Source organism: Malaclemys terrapin, chromosome 8 (genome assembly GCF_027887155.1).
Source record: "Malaclemys terrapin pileata isolate rMalTer1 chromosome 8, rMalTer1.hap1, whole genome shotgun sequence".
In the NCBI taxonomy this organism is placed as follows: domain Eukaryota; kingdom Metazoa; phylum Chordata; order Testudines; family Emydidae; genus Malaclemys; species Malaclemys terrapin.
The window spans coordinates 49,449,442-49,470,501 of NC_071512.1; the positions used below are offsets into that span (position 1 = coordinate 49,449,442).

Consider the following 21,060-nt stretch of genomic DNA (forward strand, 5'->3'; position numbering starts at 1 on the left):
GGACGAGCACAAGTCCACAGGGCCGGATGCACTGCATCCAAGGGTGCTAAAGGAGTTGGCGGATGTGATTGCAGAGCCATTGGCCATTATCTTTAAAAATCCATGGTGATCGGAGGAGGTCCCAGATGACTGGAAAAAGGCTAATGTAGTGCCCATCTTTAAAAAAGGGAAAAAGGAGGATCCGGGAAACTACAGGCCAGTCAGCCTCACCTCAGTCCCTGGAAAAATCATGGAGCAGGTCCTCAAGGAATCAATTCTGAAGCTCTTAGAGGAGAGGAAAGTGATCAGGAACAATCAGTATGGATTCACCAAGGGCAAGTCATGCCTCAGTAACCTAATTGCCTTCTATGAGGAGATAACTGGATCTATGGATGAAGGGAAAGCAGTGGATGTGTTATTCTTTGACTTTAGCAAAGCTTTTGATACAGTCTCCCACAGTATTCTTGCCGGCAAGTTAAAGAAGTATGGGCTAAATGAATGGACTATAAGGTGGATAGAAAGCTGGCTAGATCATCGGTTCAATGGGTAGTGATCAATGGCTCCATGTCTAGTTGGCAGCTGGTTTCAAGCAGAGTGACCCAAGGTTGGTCCTGGGGCTGATTTTGTTCAATATCTGCATTAATGATCTGGAGGATGGCGTGGACTGCACTCTCAGCAAGTTTGCAGATGACACTAAACTGGGAGGAGTGGTAGATACGCTGGAGGGTAGGGATAGGATATAGAGGGACCTAGACAAATTAGAGGATTGGGCCAAAAGAAACCTGATGAGGTTCAACAAGGACAAGTGCAGAGTCCTGCACTTAGGATGGAAGAATCCCATTCACTGTTACAGACTATGGACCGAATGGCTAGGAGGCAGTTCTGCAGAAAAGGACCTAGGGGTTACAGCGGACGAGAAGCTGGATATGAGTCAACAGTGTGCTCTTGTTGCCAAGAAGGCTAACTGCATTTTGGGCTGTATAAGTAGGGGCATTGCCAGCAGATCGAGGGACGTGATCATTCCTCTCTATTCGACATTGGTGAGGCCTCAGCTGGAGTACTGTGTCCAGTTTTGGGCCCCACACTACAAGAAGGATGTGAAAAAATTGGAAAGAGTCCAGCGGAAGGCAACAAAAATTATTAGGGGGCTGGAGCACATGACTTATGAGGAAAGGCTGAGGGAACTGGGATTGTTTAGTCTGCAGAAGAGAAGAATGAGGGGGGATTTGATAGCTGCTTTCAACTACCAACCTGAAAGGGGGTTCCAAAGAGGATGGATCTAGACTGTTCTCAGTGGTATCAGATGAGAGAACAAGGAGTAATGGTCTCAAGTTGCAGTTGGGGAGGTTTAGGTTGGATATTAGGAAAAACTTTTTCACTAGGAGGGTGGTGAAGCACTAGAATAGGTTACCTAGGGAAGTGGTGGAATCTCCCTTCCTTAGAGGTTTTTAAGGTCAGGCTTGACAAAGCCCTGGCTGGGATGATTTAGTTGGAAATTGGTCCTGCTTTGAGCAGGGGGTTGGATGACCTACTGAGGTCCCTTCCAACCCTGATATTCTATGATTCTATTTCTCTTCTAGGGAGCTGGGATCTCAACATGATCCTAGACTAGCAGGGCAGTCCTTAGGCATAGGAGGCTACTTAGGGCACCTGAAAATTTAGGGCACCACTGGGTCTTAGTGTCCCCCTCCTGCCTCTTCCTATCCCTGTTCTGACCCTTCCTGCAGGCTCCCATAGCTGGCTGCTGCAGCCTGGTGACCACCTTGTTTTAACCACCTTGACAGTTAGGAACTTTTTCCTAATGTCCAACCTAAATCTCCCTTGCTGCAGTTTAAGCCCATTGCTTCTCGTTCTACCCTTAGAGGCTAAGGTGAACAAGTTTTCTCCCTCCTCCTTATGACACCCTTTTAGATACCTGAAAACTGCTATCATGTCCCCTCTCAGTCTTCTCTTTTCCAAACTAAACAAACCCAATTCTTTCAGCCTTCCCTCATAGGTCATGTTCTCAAGACCTTTAAGCATTCTTGTTGCTCTTCTCTGGACCCTCTCCAATTTCTCCACATCTTTCTTGAAATGCGATGCCCAGAACTGGACACAATACTCCAGTTGAGGCCTAGCCAGCGCAGAGTAGAGCGGAAGAATGACTTCTCATGTCTTGCTCACAACACACCTGTTAATACATCCCAGAATCATGTTTGCTTTTTTTGCAACAGCATCACACTGTTGACTCATATTTAGCTTGTGGTCCACTATAACCCCTAGATCCCTTTCTGCCGTACTCCTTCCTAGACAGTCTCTTTCCATTCTGTATGTGTGAAACTGATTTTTCCTTCCTAAGTGGAACACTTTGCATTTGTCTTTGTTAAACTTCATCCTGTTTAACTCAGACCATTTCTCCAATTTGTCCAGATCATTTTGAATTATGACCCTGTCCTCCAAAGCAGTTGCAATCCCTCCCAGTTTGGTATCATCTGCAAACTTAATAAGCGTACTTTCTATGCCAATATCTAAGTCGTTAATGAAGATATTGAACAGAGCCGGTCCCAAAACAGACCCCTGCAGAACCCCACTTGTTATGCCTTTCCAGCAGGATTGAGAACCATTAATAAAAACTCTCTGAGTACAGTTATCCAGCCAGTTATGCACCCACCTTATAGTAGCCCCATCTAAATTGTATTTGCCTAGTTTATCGATAAGAATATCATGCAAGACCATATCAAATGCCTTACTAAAGTCTAGGTATACCACATCCACAGCTTCTTCCTTATCCACAAGACTCGTTATCCTATCAAAGAAAGCTATCAGATTGGTTTGACACGATTTGTTCTTTACAAATCCATGCTGGCTATTCCCTATCACCTTACCACCTTCCAAGTGTTTGCAGATGATTTCCTTAAGATTATAAAATCACATCTCTAAAAAATCTTTGCATAGATTTTTAGATACACAATCATCTTCAGCCTGAAATGCTTGGATCTTCAGATATAGTTTTTTAAATAAATCCTTCAAAAGACCACCCTTATCTAAAATACACATTTTAATTTTAATTACTATAGTAAAAAAACTTGCTTCCAAAATCTTCCTGTCCATCCCTTTTTCCCTTCATATGCCCCGCCCATTGAAGAGAGCCCTTAAAGAGACAACACCCCTTTCCTTCCAGAGTTTCCCTTTCTTTACTTCTGACTATATGATGAACTAGTTTTAAGAGAACCCTTCAGCAAAATCAGTACTTAGTAAGATATAACATCCTTTGTTATGCCTAAAATCTTTGGAAACATATATTTTAAAGTTGGTGAAATTTCATAAGCATGTCTATTGTTATGGAGATCACACAAAGTAAATTAGTGTTCCCTTTTTCTAAAAGCAATGAACATTGTTATGAACACACTAAACCTCTGTGACTGATTAATTTAAAATAATATTTTTATTTCAGTGAGTTAAATATGTAGTAATCTGGAATGATTACTTTATGAAGGCTTAAGAGTACATTTAAAATATAAAATCAGCTTAGAAATACTGATTAAGAAAATGTAAAACAGAGAAGAGTTGCGTCATGTATTCCATACTTAATGTTGTATTCAGCAAGACAGCTGACTCGCCCTTACAACAAAGTTTTTGCAAATAAATCTCTGACAAACTTCAGGGCATATCAAAAAACCTGTGACTGACATTTTTTTATTTCCAAGTTTAGTGCTTTTAATTAGGTACCTTCTGCATGTCCAGTCTTCACCATCTGGCATGCAGTGGAAAACATGCCCCATTTTCTTTAGAAAGAAATTGCAGAAGAGTGTTTTTTTCCAATATCATTTGCTTCATTTGGGTTCAGGGATTTGGCTGGAAGGGGGTGAGCACGATGGGGGAGGGAAGAGAGGAGGGAGACAATGGGGAGAGGGTAGGGCCTGGGTGGAGTGGGGCGGGGCCTGGAGCAGAGCAGGAGTGGAGTATGGGTGAGGCCACAGGCAGAATAGGTGGGCTGGGGAGCTAGCCTCCCCAAGGGGCAGCTTCACCCACTGCCCATGACAGGAGGTAAGAGCGGGTTGGCTCCTGCACACCAAGTGCGCACTGCAGTCTCCTTAGGCAGGGGCTGTATTCACAGAGCCGAATGTGCCAGCACCACGCATTCCGTGTGAAGGAGAGGGTAAGGGGGTCTCTGCGGGGAACTGTGACTCTCCACCACCGTGAGGCAGGCCGGGGGGCCGGTATCTTTTGCTGCCTCGTCCCTAACCTCCCCCCACCCCCGGGCTGCCATCGGGCATAGGGGCACCAGTTTAATAATACTGCATAGGGCCCTTAAATCCTAAGGACGGCCCTGCAGACTAGGCCCTGAGTGGAGCTGCGCCCTGCAGTCGGAGGAGACAGACGAGAATCCCCAAGGATTCCCCGCCACCAGGGCCAGCTTTAAGCCAATTCCCCGGAATCGGGCCCCGCGGGTAAGAGGGCCCCGCACCCGCGCCTAAGATGGCCCCGTGCTTTAGGCTCACATGGTCGTGGTCCGTTCCGGTTGCATTTTGGCAGCGGGAGGTCCTTCAGTGCCGCAGAAGATGCGGAGCGGACCCCTCCGCCACCGAAGACCCAGACGGCGGAATTGGGCTCCGCAGGTCCTAAAGCCGGCCCTTACTGCCACCATTAGGGCCCTGGGCTGGGACCCAGTGGAGTAGGGTGGGCCCAGGTCTCCCTATCCACTGCTGCCAACCCCACCCCTGGTAGGGTGACCAGACAGCAAGTGTGAAAAACCGGGACAGAGGATAATAGGAGCCTATATAAGAAAAAGCCTCAAAAATCGGGACTGTCCCTATAAAATTGGGACATCTGGTCATCCTAACCCCTGGGGTGGCAGTCTACCCACCTTAGCAGTGGCGGCTCCAGACAGCAGCGCACCAAGCATATGCCTGGGCAGCAAGCCACGGAGGGCACCCTGCCGGTCCCTGCGAGGGCGGCAGTCAGGCAGCCTTCGGCGGCTTGCCTGTGGGAGGACCGCCGGTCCCGTGGATTCGGCGACAATTCGGCGGCAGGTATGCCAAAGCCACGGGGCCGGCGGACCTCCCGCAGGCAAGCCGCCGAAGGCAGCCTGCCTGCAGTGCTTGGGGCGGCAAAAAAGCTAGAGCCACCCCTGCACCTTAGGTCTGCGCTTGCCTGCTTTTGCTCTGCCCCAGCCAGGAGGTTGTGGGCTATAGACTGTTAATTGCTGTCTGCTCCAGTCAGGAGGTTGTAGGCCATAGACTGCCTGTGCTCTACCCTCCCCCTCTCCCTCTCCCGGGCCAGAACTTCCCCATAGACTATTGATTAATACCTGCCTGTAGTGAGGCCGGGTGGCCTCCATCCCCACTTGAGAGTGAGGAACCACTACGCATACTTCTTGCCTAATTGGAAGGTCTGGCCTATTCTGCAGAGCTCAGACTCGTGCTTCTCCGCTTTGCCCCAAAGTTCAGATCTGCGCTGTCTGCCGCATTCAAGCTCCCAGGCCCTCTTTAACTGCTGCCCTTAAGGAACAGAAACATTGTGTCCCCACTGGCGGGAGACATCAGGATCAGACCCTCACCTTTTAAGGTAGGGGGCAGCATAATATTTTGCAACGTAACATTCTGGCGAATGGTGCAAATGTACAATTCATTGTCTGAGCTGGATAGCGATTCCGTTTTGGAGGGGATGACCTTGATGGCATTGGCTGCACGGAGAGAAAGAGGAGAAAAAACAATTACAAGAACTCACATTTTAATTTGTTTGCTTTTTAAATCTATCCAAAGCAAAACAATACTTGACAAGATCTAATGGGAACAGCCATTATAACCATTTGGGTGTGAGAATAAACTCTATCACCCAGAATGCAAAACAGGTTCCATTGCATTTCTACTTAATCACAACATTCCGAGACTGGCTCTTCTGGGGGCCAAATCTTTGGTGTCGCCTAGATTTCCCAGACTAAATCAGATCAATGGCCTATCTTAGGAGGAAACCGTAACTCTTCTTCCCTTATGGAAATTTGGCACTAATATATGGGGAAGTACTAGCCTAATCCCAGGAAGTAAATGGCTGGTTTATGGCTTGCAGGAGCTGGGCTGCTATTTTTCTCTTCCCCCTTATTTATTTAGGAAGTTTTAAAAGGCTTACAGAATCATTGCCATGGAATTATTATCATTTTGTTTTTGATATTTACAACAGCTTTTATTTAAAGAAACATTATACAATATAATCATCAAATCTCTCTGTTTAACAGGGTGTCACCTTTGCACTATGCAAGACGTTTTGTTTCTGGTGATTGTATTATTCTGATTACCCATTTATCAAGCCAGGCATGTCCATCAAATGTTAATAATCAAAAACATGGACAGATGTGCTGGGTTTGTTTTTGTTTTCAGGCAAATGTATTTTGTCTGAATATTGAACAACATATCTAAGAATCTATCCGCTACACTTCTCATATCTTAGCTAGTATAACTGCAAGTGATACCATTCCCATAAATATCAAAATCTTTTGGTTGGAAGATATTTGTCACCATAATATCTTGTATCAATTAGTCCACAGATTAACTGTGTGGTAAGTAGGAAAGTGTTTCCTTTAATGTTTTAAATGTGTTGCTTTTTCATTTCACTGGGTGTCAGCATATTCTATTATGGAAAACTATAACTATTCACTATTAGAGGGGTAGCACATAGAGGAAACCTTTTAAGGTTGCTAACAAATTGCATTATAACCTTTTTTCAGTGACTTATAACTTTGTTAGGCATTAAGCTTTGGGACTGAAATTTTCCATGCTTGGTCTCTGCCTCAGATTTGTTTTTTTGAAAAGTTAAGACTTAAAATGGTTCAGCAGTTTTGTTAACGTTAAAAAAATGCATATTTTCCACCTGCCCTCTTTTTGAGCAGCTTTAGTGTCCCAAAGATTTGGAGCAGGAATAGAAATTTCTCAGGGACAAATAGCATCCAAGAGTTCTAACTCAGTCCCATGCTTTAATCACCCAACCTCATTCCCCTCCCAGAGACAGGAATGGAACCCTGCAACCCAGCATTCTACTGCTGAACGTACACCACTTACCCTCTCTGCTGCCTCCCCTGGCCCCAGTCTTGCCTCCTTTCCTAGCTTGTTCAGCTACTCTTTCCATTCCCCTCAGCACATCTCCTCTTTGCCCCTTGCACCCTCCTTCCTTCCCTGAATTCCAGCAGCCAGTGCCAGGCCGACAAACATTCCCAGAAAGATGAGAACTGCCCGGGAGGGTGAGTCACTATACACTATACAATGGGCTGTGGCATTTAAGAACATAAGAACCTGTCTTGCAAAAAGAAGAACAGGAGTACTTGTGGCACCTTAGAGACTAACAAATTTATTAGAGCATAAGCTTTCGTGGACTGCAGCCCACTTCTTCGGATGCATATAGTGCATATAGTGCATCCGAAGAAGTGGGCTGCAGTCCACGAAAGCTTATGCTCTAATAAATTTGTTAGTCTCTAAGGTGCCACAAGTACTCCTGTTCTTCTTTTTGCGGATACGGACTAACACGGCTGTTACTCTGAAACCTGTCTTGCAACAGTGGCCAATGCCAGGTGCTTCAGAGGGAATGAACAGACCAGGTTACCAAGTGATGATGAGTTAATGACAAGTAGCTTACTGAAAAGGCCTTCCCACTCATCATCTACTTCTTCCTCCTCCTCCCAAAGATGGAAGATGAGCATGTTCTTTAAATGGAGGTTCTGCAGCAACTCCTCGCAGTAAAATGGGATTCCATGGCTTCTCTGTATCAAGAACCTAAAGAGAGACAAAACTATCACTGACCATTAAAATAAGGGACTGTTATTCTCCTTGGGCGATGTTGGGGATGGTAGCTACGTAGATACCATGGTGACAGGTGCCTTAACAACATCTAAGGTTGCAGTTGAAATGGACGAGGCTGCATCAAGTGTCCTGTATGCCTCCTACGTGGTAGATTGCAGGGCTGTACTGAAGATACAGAGTGTGTCGTGGGGTGAATGAGCAGCAGGGCAGGGGATCAGGCTCATATTCAAATGACAGTCAGGTGTAAATCAGCACTTAACGTAGCTATGGTCATTTACAACAGCTGAGAATCTGGCCCCATGTTTGTTTTTAAATGTTACTAATAGCAAGTAGGTTACTAAAACTGGACCCATGTCAAGCCTAAATATTCTCTGCTAACTCATCACATAGGTGTCACCACCTTCCTGCAGAGTTCCAACCTGTCACAGCCAGCCTCTTCCTTAAACACCTTCCTCCTTTCTCCCATAAAGCCCTATCAGTCACAGAAAAGCTCTCTGGCAAAGTCCATCTAGTCCCCACCTTTTCTTTCTTCAAATCCCTCCTTAAAAGTCACCTCTGCCTTTATGCCTGCAAGACACTGTCAGTTGACATTGGCAACGCAGATGGCAAGCCATAAGCACTGTTCATTGTGCTAAAATGTACTTGTTTGACTAAGGGTAGGTCTACACTTACCTCCGGACCCGGAAGTAAGCAATCGATCTTCTGGGATCGATCCCGGAAGTGCTCCCCGTCGATGCCGGTACTCCAGCTCGGCGAGAGGAGTACGCGGCATCAACGGGGGAGCCTGCCTGCCGCATCTGGACCCGCGGTAAGTTCGAACTAAGGTACTTTGAATTCAGCTACGTTATTAACGTAGCTGAATTTGCGTACCTTAGTTTGAAGTGGAGGGTTAGTGTGGACCAGGCCTAACTCTCACCCTCCCATTCCCACCACCACCACCACCCTCTTTGACTACCTGTTGTAACATACAGTCTCAGTGTTTTTAGGGCAGGGACACTGGAGCCCTCATCCTGACTGGCACCCTTAGGTGTTACTATAATATAAATAAATGCCAAGATTTTCAAAAATGGGAGCCTAAAGTAAGACTCTTAAATCCATATTTGGGCACTTAAATAAATTGCCTGATTATTTCAAAAGTGCTGAGAACCCAGCAGCTCCCATTGACATCACCCATACAACTTTAATTGTGCATACACACTATGATTCAATCTTTAATTAATTACTGTCCTCCTCTCCCCCACGGGACTTCTTGCTTCAGTCAATGCACACAATGGAATCTAGGATCCTATGGTTACACCAGTGTGGGGGTCACATAGGAGTCCTTGGAGTTATTTTAAGGGTCCCTTCTACAGTACTTATACAAAACCAGGAGGAGGGTAAGGAGATTCGCTTAGGCACATACAGCAGTTAGGCATCTAACTTCCGGTTGCTCTTTTGAAAATCTCTCCATTTTATACCAGGTTTTTGATTTGCAATGTTTTAAACAGGCTCGGCCAATATCTGTTGACCAGTTGCTATGACATTTGCAGCCTCTCAGCCACTTGAATTGCAAAGACTCAAAATGTCAGTAAAGCTTCCTTTGGCAAAATATCCCCCAAGTCCGCTCATTACCTGATGTTTCATCGATTCACAGATTCTAAGGCCAGAAGAAACCACTGTGATCAGCTAGTCTCACCGCCAGTATAATACAGTCCATAGAATTTCCCTGAAATAATTCCTGTTGAAACTAGAGCATATCTTTTAGAAAAAACATCCAGTGTTTTCGTACCATGCTTAGCTTTAGTATCTTAGCAAATATGGAAACAGTACTGGCATGGCCATCTGCATTACAGTAGTAAAATGGAAAAACCAATAAGGATAACATTTTAAAATGCACTGTGCAGGGTTTTTTTTTTGGTTGATTGCTTTTAGCTGCAAGCAGGTATCAAATAAGGTTTAATGAATTTTTAGCCTTGCAATTTGAATGGGTGAAAGGGCAACCTGGAGATAGACGTTCGCTAAGTCTGTTTATAAAACTGGAGATGGAAGCCTAGTACAGACTGGGTTTTACCTAAGCAAAAAGGGAACTGCTGATACAACGCTGAGGACTCTCAGCAGGTCACAAATGGATATAGAAATAGGTATAAAGAGTCTAGAACTGGAAGGAATTGCCCAAATTTGAGGTACTGGCAGCTGTGTTCAGCTGGCTGGAATAATGAAGATAGATGGGTAGGTAAGTCACCACCTGCCCCCTGTGGGACATGTTGAGAAGAGACGTAGGAACCACTGGCACTTGATGGCTGGGGGGTTACTCCAGAAAGCTTATGCTTTACTTTGATGATTTTACCTTTGTTTGTGGGCTCTGGGAATTACTCTGAGGACATCCAGGCTTCACCCAGACTTTGGGCCCCATCACTGGACCAACTGGATCCCAGACTGCCTAGGGGATGGGAGACTGAAGATTTCTGTTGGTTTCTTCTCCCTCACCTGTCCCCGCTGCCTGATTCTACGCTCCTCCTCAGCTTCCATCCAACCAACTCTGAGGCTGACTGAACCACATTGCACCATCATGACAGGCCAAGACACCCTCTCAAGCTCTGCAAGCCAGACATGCCACCACTGAACCTGTCTGAAGCTGCCCTGCCTGCATTGATTCCTGGGACAACCCCAGACAGAAAACCGCATTTCCCCAACCTTTGCTGCCTCACCTTCCCTCCCCCTCCTGTGCCAACCCCTTTGCCTAAAGAGCTGGAATAATCTCTGACCATGTTAACCTGAAACCCAGCAGCAAACCTAGCCTTTCTTTCCTTTCCCCAAAGGGGTAGGCCCTTTAATATCAGCAAAGAATTCTGACCACCTTCCCTCTAAAGGACTCTGATAAACACTCCAGTCAGACTAGTTCCAACGCAGAGCCACTTCCCTGTCAGAGCTCAAACAGCTCAGACTGTATTTTCCCTCTTTGCGTTGAGTGAGTAGTTGAAGGAATTTTGACAGGGCAGTTCCTGTACTAAGATGCACTCACACCTGAGTGCTGAATGGTGGGGCAGGAAACAAAGGTCAAGTTAACATCTTAGCCTTCTGCGCTCACTACTCTTCACCACAGCAGAGGGGATGGATGGTACCACCTTAACTCTCTGCCTAGGAGCAAACTGATCGAGAGATCCCCAAGCAACTGCCCTGGGATGTATGTGCAAACCAGAACATTAGAAGGCAGTGACAAGCCAAGAGCTATATGTTAATAACAATAATATCTGGACTTTCTATAGTGCTTTTCATCAGTGTTTTTTCAGAGGCAGTATAATCAGCTTCATTATACAGATGGGGAAACTGAGGGACAGAGAAACAACGTGATCTGCCCAAGGTCACCCAATAAGACAGTGATAGAGCCAGGAATAAACCTCAGTCCCAATCCAGTGCTCTATCCACTAGGCTACAGTGAATCTTTGCCAAGCCCTAGATGGAACAGCATACAGTTAGGACCAACCATGTTTTACTAGGTGCTAGGCTATTGGGCTGTTTTGACCCTGCTTTCATGGACCCTACAGAGTCAGTCACTTGACCATGAGCCATTTGGTTCCTCCTTTATGGACCTGCTCCCCTCTGTTTTGCGGAGAAAGGTTGGTTTGCAGCTAAGAGCACAGATCAGGTGCCTATCACTTACATTTCTAGCTCCCGGGAGATGCTGACCACCCCAAGGTCCTGGCAGGCTTTTTGCAGGATCACAGAGGGTTTTAGCTCCCGCAGCTGAACGTAGGTGGTCTTTGTGCTGTTAATGATGTTTGCAGCAGAGACACAAGGCGGCCGTGCTTGGTGGCTGGGAGGAGATAGAGACATGACCATAAACACTGGGATGCTGGAGAGCAAGTTGTCCAGAAATTCCCATGATACAGGATCAATGAAGTGGGCTTCATCAATGACAAAAATGAGAATGTTTTTCTCCACTACCTAAAAAAGGGCAAAAAAATCGCCTGAATAAGGTGTTGCTTCAGTTACGTATATCTTGCCTTCAGGCCAGGGCCAGAGGTGTCATACCCCCACCCCCGTGACTGCTACTCCAACCTATGGGGTGGAAGAGCAACTGCAGCTCCTTTGTGTTGGTTAGATAGGATATGGGGATCTGCACAGTAGCGTAGCTAGGGGGGTGCAGGGGAAGCAGCCGCTTCCCCTCAGCACATTTTTCAAAAGTGGCGCCTGCCGGGCCGGCGCTGGGCTCCTGCAGGCAAGGGGGGGCAGCATGGCCGGAGGAGCCATTGGGGGGGCGGGCGCGGCCGGAGGAGCGAAGGGGCCGGCTCCTCGGCCATTGCGCCCCATGCTCAGCATGGCCCCAACATCGCCGCAGCCACCTCCTGCGGCGGCTCAGGGCTCAGCGGCTGAGCGCTCCCCGCCCCTGGATGCAGCAGCAGCACCATCTCCTAGCAGCAGCTCGCAGCCCATTATACAGTGCAAAGAGAGGCAGGGATGGGAGAGGGGACAAGAAGCCCCAACACGTCTAATGTCCCAGGCGCCTCCCGGAAGCGATCGGGGGACAAATATCAGGAAGCAGCAACAGGCTTCTTCTCTGGGTCCAGTGCTGGGCTGCCAAGCACACCCGCCCGGGCCAAGGGAAGCAGGAAGCTGCCGGAGAGAGGTGGGGATCTGCCCGCCTGCCAGCTGCTGCCCACCCCACTGCTCCGCTCCCCCACAGCCCCCAGGAGAAGCGAGCAGCGCCCGGCACCCCTTCCCCGCGCCCGCAGCCTCCAGCCCGGCCTCAGGGCAGGGGGGCAGCCCGCACCACCTGGAGTTTCCCACGAGCCTCTTCCCTCCCCCTCCCGCGGTGGCCGCCCAGCGCGGTGTCATGTTTTCCTCTGAGTCCAAGGTCGCTCGGCAGCTGGTGAGTCCCGCCCGGGGGCACATGAAACTTTCTCGCCTCTTCTCCCTCCCTTCTCCGACCGCACCCTAAAAACTTCCTCGGCCGGGCCAGGCAGTGCCATGCCTAGCCCCCTCCCCCCGGACTGAGCCCCTCCGAGGGGGGGCGCAGCATGGCCGCAGCGTGGCCAGAGGAGCCAAGGCGGGGGAGACGCGGTACGGCTGGAGGAGCCAGCTAAGGGGCGTGGCAAGAGGAGGAGCCAAGGGGGGGGCGCCTTTTTTATGTTTGCTCCCCCTGCAGTTAGAACCTGGCTACGCCACTGGGTCTGCATACACATGGATCCATGGCCCCGCCCATGGCCTGACCCCCCCCGACCACCTCTAACGTGACCTTCTGTGCTGACTAGGGAGGAGACAAGGTCCAGAGCTTTCCTCCCAGACAGCTTATCCCACTTCATTCATGCACGTGTAAGAGGGCTGTGTCCCTGCACACCATGGGCAATGTCACCCCAAGATGATTACACTCTTTTGGAAAGGGGGGTTATTTATGTTTTTCCACTCTGGGGGTATAGTCCCTGCATTTTGGGAGGAGATCCAAGCTTTGGGACAAAGCGTGAGCCAGTTTCATGGAGAATCCATCCCATAATCTGAATCTGAGAAGGGCCAGAAAGTGCACTCGGTGGTACAGAAAGACATAGTTCCTGCCCTCTAACTTTAGACATCACACAGTGAGTGCAGGTAACAGGAATTAGGATTGAGGAGGGATATAGAGGATAAGGACATAAGGAAAATGACCGGAGTACACCGTATTCCCAGCCTGCTAACCAGCTGCTCATTAGCAGAATCTGCAAGTCCAGTGCAGTCTGGGGAATCATTTCTCTCCGTTTCACAATAAAGAGAGTGGTTCACCTTCTGTAGTATTTTCACAAGAAATAGTTCCATCTCCTCTGTCCTTGCTTCATGATCCATTTTGGAAACCTCGGCAGAGGTGGGAAACTAGTCAGAAAAAAATGAGAACAGTAAGCAGAAGAGGCAGCATTCCTGTTCATGATATACACATTCATGGGAAAAGCCCTGATTGAAATGTCCAGCCTAGTGAGACGCACATGTTCATCTCAGTGTCTATCCTTCCCATACAGGGTTTGCATCATCTAGGGCATGTGTACGTGAATATACCAAGGCCTCTGCTTCTAGATCCTCCGTCTAAGTCCAGCTGAACAATTAAACTACCACCTATGTGAAATAAACTGTTGGTCTTAGTCCTGCTCTTGGTAGGACGGTGCCGACAGCAGAGGAACTATGAATCAGAGCAGCAGGCTGGCATTGAGAGGTACGATTGGACCACTGGTTGTTTCATCGCCCCTGTGACTGTGCTGGCTATTTCTGTACGTGAAATAATAGTTGTACTAAAGGAGGAAGTTACTAAAAGCTCCTCTCCCCCATGCAGGGCTCATTTAAGCCATTAGAGGTCAGCTTTCAGCCAATTAGACAGGCATTTGGCCATCTCAATCTGTGCCAGCCTCACAAAGCCTCCATACCATTTGGCATTATTGCAATCTCTGTAGGAATGTTGCAGCTCAGGATCACGATGCAAGGGCAGAGGTGTGTGGGGCACAGGGGGTCAGGTGTATCAAAGTGAAGTTAAAGGCACTTACTTGTAGCCAGCCTCCTGGCCTAAGTAGGCAATTTCAGCAAGTAACTGGCTCTTTCCATAGCCCATAAGGCCTTCATACATTATGACGCGGCCTTCTGTAGACGCCACAAATCCTTTCAATAAAGTGTCATAGATTTCAAGCTCTTTTTCCTGACCTAAGAAACAAGGAGTGACTTTAAGAAAGCAAAGACCAATGGACATCCCTTTCCCTCTTTGCTTAGCAGTGGCAGTATGTCTCCACCCATATCGGAAATGCATACATAAGTCACTGGTTCATTTCCACCTCTGCTGCAATCCTTATCTATCCCTTTCTCCCCACTCATTTTGATAATTGCACCTTCCCTCTCTAGCATATTCCCAAACCCGACTGTCCAGATTCCAGCACACCACTGCTACCCTCCCCACCACACACACAAAGAAGTGTGACCACATTATTCCTATCGTCACACAACCACTTGTTCATTCCAATACCCGGTGTCACTCTTCAGATTTGTATCCAGTCTCCTTTACAGACCCTGAGCTACATTCACTAGAGCTGGCACAGGGAAGTATAATTTACATCTCTCCTTACCAGCCTGCCAACCAGGAGATTCATCAGCTCCTACAGGGCAACAGGATTAAAATTTAGAGATGAGGTGGGGCTCACCTGGTATTTATCTCATAGAAAGGGAAGGGACCTTGAAGGTCATCAAGTCCAGTCCCCTGCCTTCACTAGCAGGACAAAGTACTGTCCCTGACAGGTAGGTTGTTTTTTCCCCAGATCCCTAATTGGCCCCCTCAAGGATTGAGCTCACAACCCTGGGTTTAGCAAGCCAATGCTCAAACCACTGAGCTATCCCTCCCCCCATTGGAGGTATTGGGGTGCAGGACTCTAGCATTTTGTTTCAACTCCATTTGTCAGTAAAGTGAAAAGATGCTAATCAAAGACACAAAGGGAGTGAATATGAGGGGTAAGAATGTGCATGTATTCCTTCGAGACAAGGTGGTGAGTATGAGGAATATCTTTATTGGATCAACTTTGGCTAGTGGAAGAGACAAGCTTTCAAGTCTCACAGAGCTACTCTTCGGGTCTGGGGAAGGTAACCAGAGTGTCACAGCTACACACAGATGGTTAAGCATAAGGAGATCACACATGTTGCCTGAGACCACTTAAAATGAAGTGGACAGTTAACACCTCTGCTGGAAAGTTTGTTTCTTCCACCACAGGAACTAGTCCAATAAAAGCTATTCTCTCACCCACCTTGTCTCTCTCCTATCCTCGGAGCAACACGGCTACAACAACACTGCAAACATGTATTCCATACTCTTGTCTGACCATGGATAGATCCTGCGGTCCATAGCACCATATAAAACCTGCAGGATCAGGCACCACAATGTCAGTGTAAAGGCCCTGTATCTTTAAGAGCATCCCGAGCACATCTCAGAGCTTTACATTTCTGAATGATCCCAATGGTCAGTCACTTAATATCCTCAAGTAGTGGGTCCCCCTCAGACATTTCCCCCCACATCCATCTCTTCCTTGGGCATCCTTTTCCCAGCAGCAACAACTGCTCCACAGGTTCCTAATGACAAATCAACTGGAGTTCCGAAGAGCTCTGTCCACCTACCCAGTAAGTGGTAATACTCAGACCTCTCCTTGGTGAGATACGCTTGGCCAATCATTCTGCAAGGAGGAAGAGAAAGGAAAGCTGCAGTTAAAGAGCGAAAATACTCCTGGTCAGACTGAGTGGGGGTGCAGCTGGGCTGCCCACTCTCTCTGAATCCAAGCACTGCTTCCAAGAAGGGTTTCATTATTCTTAGCCTCCTGCACCCAGAAGCTCAAGTTGAGATGGAGTGAAGTAGTGTCATGGGGTTTCCCTTCAGAAGAGCGCTAAAGGAACATCAATAAGTAAGGAGTCTAATGCGCCTGGTGTAATGGGAGGGTGTATTAATATCCATCGGTGAGAACTGGAGAGCTAAGAAGGAAATGAGGCACAGCAGTCTATGATTTCTCTAGTAAAGAACAATGCAATGCAATGCCTATTAGCCTGGCTTCCTGAAGCTGCTCAAGGATCTGAAGGTAACAAACAATTCTGTATTGCAAATGGGTGAGAGATGAGAGACAAGTAGGAATAGACAGATTCAATAAAGCTTGCAGAGGAAAAGATAAGGAAAGCAAAAAAAGCAGAATGAGTTAATACTAGGCAAAGGCTGTAAGGGGAATAAGAGTTTCTATAAACATGTCATGGAAAAAGAAAGTAAAGCCATTAATAAGTAAGAAGGTGAATGAAATCGCTGAGTACTCTGAGCTCCTGCGCTGCTTTTTAAAATCTCTCTTTAGCAAGCGATACATTAACAATGGCCCAACTCCTGCAAATTGTTCCCCACATACAGACTCCCATTGACTTTAATGGGGCTCCCTCCACATAGAAGAACTTGTAGGAATGGAGCCTTGGATTTGGACAATGAGAGCAAGGCAGATATTGTATAAACAGTTGTTGATGAAAGGATGTATCAGGATATATGAAAAAACAGAACACATGCAAACTTGGTCTCCGAACTCAATACTAGCTAGCTACACCACAATTGCTATGAATTTGGGGGGTGGGAGGGAGATTGTACTGCACCTTTAAATTTCTGACAGCACGGCTGATGCAGCATGTTCCAAAGAAGGGACCCAAACTGCTCCCTCATGGAGACTTTACTTTTGTTCTTTCTTAGTTTGTTGTGCCCCTTAATCTGAACTGAAAGTCATTTGGACTGAGTCTAGAGGGCTGTCTAGGTGTATGGAGAAACATTGAATGCTTCTACATTTCCATGGTGCAGTTCCCAGTCTCCTAGTAGCTGGAGCTGATGTGTAAGTGGGAGAGAGATGCAAATGAGACACTATAGTTACCCATTCTCTCAAACATGAGGATTGATTAAAGATATGCCAGTTGAAGGTATTTTTACACTGAGCTATTTGCTGTCCAAGCAGCTGTTTGTCTCCTTGACTAAGTTGCCTTGAGTTGATCTTGTGTGGGGAAGTACAGGACTTTGGAGATGAAATTCCCTAGGCCAGCTGTGAGATGATGCTCTGGATTCGGGCAAGGTTGATGCATATTGTGGCTTTGAACAGACAGGACAGCACACACCCCCTTTGTGCCGATCAAAGGAAAATTGCCCTTTCATCACCCCTCCCCCTCCACCGTTGTAAAATGGGGGTGTGACTCCTGGAGCCCCTCAGTGCCAACTAGCAGATGGCCCCCCTACTGTAACTCACATCAGGTCTGACACACTCATTGTCCCAACACACAGTTGTCATGATATATATCTCAAAGGTGTTATGAAAGATATCGTATGTAAACTGGTGCCATGCTGGTCCCAAAAATCATTGTGTGATCTATGTACAGGTTGGGTACAAAGAGTTATAGATGTGTGCTGGAAGTATATTAATGAAAAGTGTTTGAGAAGTAGAGCATAAAATCCAGCCTGCCCTAGGCAAAGGCATGTGTATTTACCTGTCTGACCAGCTGGGCTACCAGCAGAGGACAATGGAAGTATATTTACATATAAGGAAAACAAAGACATCAAGCTAAACAAACTGGGGAGAAGACTCTGGACTTTGAGTAATATAAGTGGAACAAAAAGACCTTTTAGTTCTCTATCACTGCAGGGAGAGTAGAGTACAGCACCTTTTGAGGCTATGAAAGCTGGATTCTCTTGGCCTGAAAGGCAAGAGCTGCTGGAAACATGATGTAAGTGAGAAACTGCTTAGGCAAAGATTGCAACTTGCTAAGATTCAATTTTCGTCATTAGAAAGTGTGTTTTGTTTTATTTTGTTTGTGGTCTTGCCTGTCTCTTTTCCCCTTGCTTAGCATCACTTAAACCCAAGGGCTTTGTGAATAACCTTTGTCTTATTTTATTACAAAACCATCTCAGTGCTGTGTATTAAAGTGAAGTGTGAGGCTTCAGCTAACCTAACAGGCTGGTGTGCGCTCTGTCTCTTTGGAGGCAGTGAGCGTAAAGTGAGAGGGACTGGATGCTGCAGGGAGACGTCTCTGGGGAACTTGGCAGCTGGGACTCACTGATTGTTACCGGCAAGCCAACATTTAGACTGGCAGAGTCTTGAGGAGTTTGCTGGCAAGGCAGACAGACTGATGTGTCAGGGACCTGCCACACAGCTTAGCAGCACCAAAGCTCTTGCTCTTGCTAAGGCAGAGTGGTAACAGTGGCTCACAGTTCTGAGTGTTCTGAGCATGACGTCACAGGGGACACTTACGGTTTCTCACTGATGCCAAGATAATGATAGACCACGCCGGGATTCACAAGTCCTTTCATCTCAGTCCGGGGGAGCTCTTCAAAGAAGTAATGAGGCAGCCTGGAGTTGGCATAAGTCACTGCATCACAGGACACTAACCCCGGATAATACATCATCATCCGGGCAGCGAGATTCACCTTCTGGCCAATGACTGTGTGGTGGAGAGAGCAAGAAAATGGGTACTGAAAAGTTAACTGAGCTCCCGCTCATCCTCCTGTGAACAGCTCCATATATATCCATGCATACATACCCCTCCACCAGCAAAAATACGCAGCCTACACACACACTCTGTGGGTACCCAGGGGATACCAAACATGCACAGGACCAGAGAAACAGACTGTATCTGTGTATTCGTGCCTTACATGATGGCCAACTACTCCGCAGAACACTGGCTCGCTGGTAACCCCGATGGAAACTAGTCTAGCAAGCAATGAGAGCAACATGGAGTCAGCAATCCCAAATGTCCAGTCCCTCTTGCCACATCTGCTCATGCACCCTCTCCCCACCCCCACTCCTGTAGTGCTAATTTGTATTGACTATCCCCACATCAGCCAGCTAGGTCTCCCAACAGCCTGTGTGCAGCTCTGTGTGTGTGCGAAAGGGATGGAGAAGAGGGCAAGGAGCTTCCCTCACGCACATCCCCATGTAATGACAGTTCTTGTGCTTCCCGGAATGCAGAATGCCATGAGCTGGCATTGCTGTTGGAACTAGCCTCCCCAGAGAGATGGGCCACAGCCCCACCTGCTCTCTACCCCAGCTAGCAGAGCTGACTCCAGGCCAAAGGGAGCCCATGTCCATCCTTTGCAAGTGTGCCACAGAGGCCGCATTCCTTAGGCAACTCCACAGGCACAATGTCTCTTTGACCTCCCCATGGGTGGTGAGTCCCTGTTCTCCCTGTAATGCAAAGCCACAACTGAACCCTCATTTCCTGGTGTGGAACTGGAGGTGAAGCTCTGGCTGAAAGTTCAGGGAAGTATTCACATTTTCTGAACACTTTCATCTGCCCTCAGTAGAAATCCTGCATGCTTAAAATGCTTCCATGGGTGGGGGAGTGGTGAGATGGGTGTAGAGTTTCAGCCCTCCCACCTTGCATCATCCAGCTGTCCAGTCTGTTATACCACACCCACTGCTATGGTATGCGTATGCCTCCCGTATTTCTAATGGGTGCACACAGCAAAAAACTGCTTAACTGTAATTGTCCCTGGACACTGATCTCGCAGGGCACTCACACCTGGAATTTAATTCTCTCACGTGTGACTGGTTGAATTTCCCTGACTCTTCATGGTCTGCATGCCCCCTAAAAGGAGTGGCTACTGGGCAAAGCACAAGATACACACACCCCTTACTGGCTATCACGCACTATTCCCGGCTGAATATAAATGCTGCCCTCTGAGTGTGCAGTCTGAATTCTCCTTGCTGGAGAGTCAGGAGCTGGAGGAACGTCCCAGCAGAAAAAGGGAGTCAGGTTACACAAAAACTTAACAAGGTTAGTGCCAGTGGTGTAAAAAGGGAGTGGAGTTTGGATTGGTTTTGACATTTATAGACACAAAAGGGGACAAAGGCTCTGGTCCCACAAACATGCAGGAGTTTTATTTGAAGCCTCGGTGAAGTCAGCAGTGCCTGCGTGCCAAGCCACAGGCCTCAAAAATTCAGCAACCGGACCAGAGCATGCTGGAAGATAGCAGAGGGTGAAGGGCTCTCTCCAAGCACTGCTGGAGTCCTGGTGGCTGACTGGCCTCGGGGTCCCCTTCAGCAGGGAGCTCCTCCACCGACTGCAGTCAAGAAGGACTTGATGGGTCCTTCAGAGGCCAGTGGGGTGGGGGGTGACAGTCAATAGGGGTTTGGCTCATGCTCTTTGTCCTGTTACCAATGCTCTCAAGGGGAAAAATGCCTTTAGAGATCAAAGAATTTGCCATTCTCATGCAAATGGAGCTGAGAATCCTGCACAGTTGGCGTCATTAGTCTTTTACTCTCTCTTTTCTGCAGGGACTGGACTTGTGGATTGGAGTTTCTTGGGCTGTTGTGGGATAGGTCAGTGAAGGTGGTTGGCTTTGCATTTTGCTCTGAATGATGCTGAGGTTCACGGTCATCCTGAGCAGGTTCCAGATTCATGGCCAGTCACCACAAAAGCTCCATCAGCTGCACCCACCAGTATCACCTCTGAGGCTGAGGTTCTATTGCTCCTGTGGCACATAGCTGTCTTAGGAGGTCTGGGTCATGTAGAGCGAGGGGGAGCCCAGGTAAACTGGGCTAATCCCAAATTTTGTCTCCCAGCTGTCATGTCACTGCCTCCTGCCCACTAGGGGGAACCTCCTGTTGGGACGAGGGAGTTTCGATGACAAACAAGCCCATTAGCACTCCTGTAGGCAACATGGAGAACTGCACCTTCCTGCTTACTTTATTTTCATGAGCATCTCAGAACAGAAGTTGAAGATTTTAAATGCGCTGTCCAAGGCGTGGGCGCTCTCGTCAGCCTGCTTATCCCCAGGGAGCCCGAACACACACAGGAATGTGCAGCCCTGCCAGGGAGGGGAAAGAAAACACCAGAGCGGTGA

General features: G+C 47.7%; 1 protein-coding gene across 1 annotated transcript in view; it reads right to left on the minus strand.

The window, feature by feature from the left end:
* LOC128841939 (adenylate cyclase type 10-like) overlaps nt 1-21,060 on the minus strand; it is a 69,059-nt gene that overhangs the window by 31,216 nt on the left and 16,783 nt on the right. Inside the window, exons 8-14 of the mRNA XM_054037481.1 lie at nt 20,903-21,024; nt 15,834-15,889; nt 14,798-14,827; nt 14,228-14,381; nt 11,389-11,541; nt 7,585-7,721; nt 5,519-5,644 (exon numbers count right to left, since the gene is read on the minus strand). Coding sequence (XP_053893456.1) covers nt 5,519-5,644; nt 7,585-7,721; nt 11,389-11,541; nt 14,228-14,381; nt 14,798-14,827; nt 15,834-15,889; nt 20,903-21,024 — 778 coding nt within the window. The remainder of the gene's footprint in view (nt 1-5,518; nt 5,645-7,584; nt 7,722-11,388; nt 11,542-14,227; nt 14,382-14,797; nt 14,828-15,833; nt 15,890-20,902; nt 21,025-21,060) is intronic.